The 4,813-nt window shown below is 34.2% G+C and overlaps 1 protein-coding gene across 7 annotated transcripts in view; it reads left to right on the top strand.

Moving 5' to 3' along the window:
* The window catches only part of LOC106680078 (uncharacterized), a 280,185-nt gene that overhangs the window by 252,102 nt on the left and 23,270 nt on the right, over positions 1–4,813 (top strand). For all 7 annotated transcript variants that reach the window (XM_014419552.2, XM_014419547.2, XM_014419550.2 and 4 more), the window contains 2 exons: positions 117–302; positions 1,625–1,706. In XM_014419552.2, the coding sequence (XP_014275038.1) occupies positions 117–302; positions 1,625–1,706 (268 nt within the window). The remainder of the gene's footprint in view (positions 1–116; positions 303–1,624; positions 1,707–4,813) is intronic.

Genomic DNA, 4,813 nt, shown 5'->3' with positions numbered 1-4,813 from the left:
ATTATTATATATATACACATATATGTGTGTGCATATTTGAAAATGGTACAATTTATAATACTTTTTGGTTGTAACATGCATATTTTCCTATGTTTTAGTTGTGTTTTTTTTCTTAGATCCAATACTGGTCGTGCTTCGTTATGAAGATTCTCCTCTTCCAGAAAAAACATGGGAAGTTCGGCCTGTAAGCAGGGAAATAATAGGATTTCCTTCTCTGGTGACCGTAGCTTTTGCTCCAACCTCCACAAATCAAACAAGATATCAAATAAGAAGGATCGTCAACCCTAGTAGACCTCTGGATGGTACCAATATTTTTAAGTATTATCTTATTTATTATCTCATATTACAATCTATAAAAAGTAATAATTGAAATAAACAAAAGTGTTCACAATATAGTGGAGTGATAAATGAATTAAACTTCATACTATAGCTACCAGATCCGTAAATAGGAGTGGCATGGAACAGATAAAATGCCGTATTATTCCCAACCGTTCCAATTCGCCATCGTATTCTTTTTGCTTAACTGTTTCAGTTCCAGACAGTTCCGAGTTGCACTTCAACCGATTAGCTTAAATTTTTCCTGTATTTTAAAATTAAATAAAAATTGTTCTTTAATTCAATCAATTAGAAAGCTTGAAAGCTAAATGATATTGGTTATAACAGGTTTTTTATTTAAATATTCAACCAAAGAACTAAACAGCTTCGTGTGCATATTCCTTCCGTAGAACGGCTTCAGCAGTTCCAAAACATCCCTAGTCCATTGAACAAAGGGTAGTCGAAGACATGAAGAGAGATAGGGAGGTGATCGAACCCTATGTATAATATTATTCCTAATCCTTCAGGAAGTTGGGCGTTGGGCTGATAATCCTATCCCAGCAAAAGATAAACTTACTCACGAAAATTAAAACAAGCATCGGAACGGAAATTAAAACAAATATGCTGAGGATCTCGACCCATAAGTGGAGGAAAAACGGAATATTCTGGTTGTGTCTAACATTCTTCTATGGTTTCCGGTCGGTGGTTGGGAGTAGAGATAAAGAACCTACCCTGCCAAACATACCTTGTCCCAGGAACTATGTCAAACCCAGGGGGTCATTCATGTCTATGAACGTGTCTCCCTATGTCTCTTACGGTGAAAACATTAGCATCCGAATAGGCCTGAGTGCCTGGGCATTTTAACGCAGTTCCCACGAGGGCAGTAACGTAGTTAACCTTTTTGTACCACCACACAACGAAGTACTGGCCACGTTTGACGTTATATAATTTATTATTACCCCTCGCTAGCGACCTAAGTAGGGACCTTTCTACTCCCTACTATTGCTTTAACCATAAGTCCATACAGCCGTTTTTACAGGTGCATTTTTAGATTGTATCACTTTTCACGGAAACAAAATACTGGTATTCCGAAAAAATAAGATTAAAATAAGCATAGATGCATTATTAAATATATCTATTACAACCTAAATCTCTACTTTAATTAATTTTATAATCCACTTATCAACAAAATTAAAACTGACTTTTTGTCTCAATATTTTTGGTCTCTCAAGCCATTCAAAATTTACCACTGTATAAAATTGATACACACATTAAATACTACGATATAAACCATGAATATTTTTTTCAGATGCTTCATGCAATAAAACAGAAACACACAGAGAATGCTATAACCTAAAAAATTCAAAGTTATTCATAAAGAAGAAAATGGGGTAAGTATTTAAAATAACTCTAATTATTACTTGTTAATTTAATTAATTATATATTAAAGCTGCTTGTAAAGAACCAATGATAGAACTGAAATGATTTGATACACTGTAATTTACTATTGCAAACGTTTCATCTTTGCGCTCAAGTTCTGGGCAACAAGTATATATTTATAAGTTATAATTAATTAATAAATATCTATAAAAATGACATAATATTGATTGTAGTTGCTAGTTGCGACTTTAGAAATATGAGGGAAAGAAACAACATTATAATACAAATATAAAATAACACAAGTGCAATTGCTCTTCATAAACTCTATCTCGGTGAAAACACGATTTTTCAGAATGTATTAGAAAATTTCGTGATGGTAAAACAATTTCACTCTACCGTAGCTAGTAGCAGACCTAGACGATGCGGGGCCCTGGGTAATACGGTTCTGCGATTGATTGTTTGGGTAAGGGGTACCGTAGTGTATGTGAGGTATGGGGCACATGTAGGGCATCCTTCAACAAGGCTTTTGATTTCTCGTGAAATGTGTTTCCACCATACTGCATTATTTGCCCTCGATGTACACCTGATAATATTCATAGGGCCCTTGTATAGTGCTTCCAGAATCTGGTGTCGAGATGAAGATGGCATTAGCACCCTATCTTTCATCAGAAGTAAGTCTGCATACCATGAAAATTTGGACCGCTTCTCCTAATAAGGGAGCAAGTTCTCTTGAATATAATGGCGGTTGGGCCAATCTATTAATATAAATGTTTTACGGTCACACACTCTTTGCTTTTATGCCGCTCCTTTCAAATTTGTTCATCATAATTTTTATTTGAATCTGTAACTATTATTTTTATTTGGAGTTCCACATCAGCTGTAGGTTTGTATGATTTAGATGTGAACAAGGGGTGCCTCGATAAGTGGTCGGCCGTTTCTAATTGTTTTCTCGGGACATAAATTATGTTATAGTCGAACCTCAGTATGCGGAAGCGGAACCGTAACAATCTAGGCGAAAGATCATCCACGAGGGTCCTTAACAAACCATCATGCTCTTTGTTCAAAGCTCAGACAATCCCATACGGTAAATGGAAAACATGTGCTGAAGTCAATATATCTTTGACTATAACATAATTTATGTCTCGGGAAAACAATTAGAAACGGCCGACCACTTATCGAGGCACTCCTTGTTCACATCTAAATTATACAAACCTACAGCTGATGTGAAACTCCAAATAAAAATAATAGTTAGAGATTCAGATAAAAATTATGATGAACAAATTTGAAAGGAGCGGCATAAAGGCAAAGAGTGTGTGACCGTAAAAAATTTATATTAATAGATTGGCCCAACCGCCATTATATTCAAGAGAACTAGCTCCCTTATTAGGAGAAGCGGTCCAAATTTTCATGGTATGCAGACTTACTTCTGATGAAAGATAGGGTGCTAATACCATCTTCATCTCGACACCAGATACTGGAATCACTAGACAAGGGCCATATGAATATTACCATGTGTCTATCGAGGGCAAAGAATGCAGTGTGGTGGCAACACATTTCACGAGAAATCATAAGCCTTGTTGAAGGATGCTCTACATGTGCCATGACTAAAATTCATCTTAATGAACCACTGATTCAGTTTTCATTCTCTTCACGACCTTGGGAGAAAGCATCTGTTGACTAGTTCGAAGTTAGTGGGTAGTGGTTCCTTCTTATAATTGACATATATCAATCTTGCATTCTTGACGCTATTATCCAGAAGATGTAGGCAATAAGGGGTCATCATCAAGGAATTCCTGAAATCATCATGGCGAACTGTGGGTCTCAATTTGGACTTTTCTGAGGTTCCAAGAAATTTCAAGACCTATCCCTATATTTTCCGAGACCTTAGATTAAGAATTCAAACCAGAAGCTCCGAACATTTAAAATCGAATGGATTTGCTGAAGCATGAGTGAAAATAGTAAATAACACAATAAAGAAAGAATCAGACTGCCACATCGACATTTTGTCCTACCAAAAATCCTACGATTTCTGTTAATCTTAACCTGAAATGACCACTACATTCAAAGGTGCTCTAATCACCATATCACCATTCTATCCACATTCAAAGAATCTACCCTTTGATGATGGTGTTCTTCCCTTTGTTAAAAAAAATTATAACGATGCTCATGGCACTCATAATCTGAAACTACTTGAGTAGGGGAAAAGTTTGAGCATCCAAGCTGCAAAGAAGCAAGTGTTATTGTAAAAAAGCTGATAAAGCCTCACTCATGTTCAGTAGAAACAAATACCAACTTGTATTGGTATTGTATTGTATTGAAACAGAGTTATCCTAGTTCCCTTTGAAAAGAACCATCCAATCATACCTATAACATCCCAGAGGCTCCTGATCTCTTCCAAAATTCAAACAAAAACTCAAACTGGATCACCACCAAGACATGGATCAGTTCAGAGTGAAAAGGAACTGCAATCGGTAGAGTATTAATTTATATTGTACTATTTAAACAGAAATGATGAACTAAAAGAAGACAGAGTTCAAAACCATTGGAATCTACAAACTAAATTAATGATGCAAGAGAGGGTCTGCTTGAAATCCAAGAGATTAATTGGACAATATCTTAAATATAGTTGATTATTCTAACTACTTAACTATAATTGATAAATTAATAAATTAAGCGAATAAAATTTTGTACCAAAGAAACATACAATTTTTGTTGAAGTTATCAAACAGAAGAACCTACTCAAAACAATAAAGAAGTTAAAATTTTAAATAAAGATGATGTATTTTAATATTTCACACCTATAAGGAAATAACAACAAATGTTTTATCGTATTGATATTGATATATCAACAATCAGCGAATTTCATCATATTATTTGACATAGAGTTTATTACTGAAATATTGAGAGAGAAAAGGAAATATATTGTTAATTCTTTATTTCTACAATTATATGATCATATTTTGTCTTACTTTATCAGAAAAAAATAAATAAATGGAGAAAAATTTATAATGATATATTGAGAGAATAAATTATAGTTGCTTTTTAAATTCTATTACTGGATGTTTGGTTTAGTCAAGAGGTAACTTCAAAATATAATAAGCTATATGTTCAAATAATA

This window comes from Halyomorpha halys, unplaced genomic scaffold, assembly GCF_000696795.3.
Source record: "Halyomorpha halys isolate HHAL.00 unplaced genomic scaffold, Hhal_1.1 Scaffold241.1, whole genome shotgun sequence".
Taxonomy (NCBI): Eukaryota; Metazoa; Arthropoda; class Insecta; order Hemiptera; family Pentatomidae; genus Halyomorpha; species Halyomorpha halys.
Note: the sequence above shows the minus strand (reverse complement) of the source record. Positions and strands in the feature narration are given on the sequence as shown.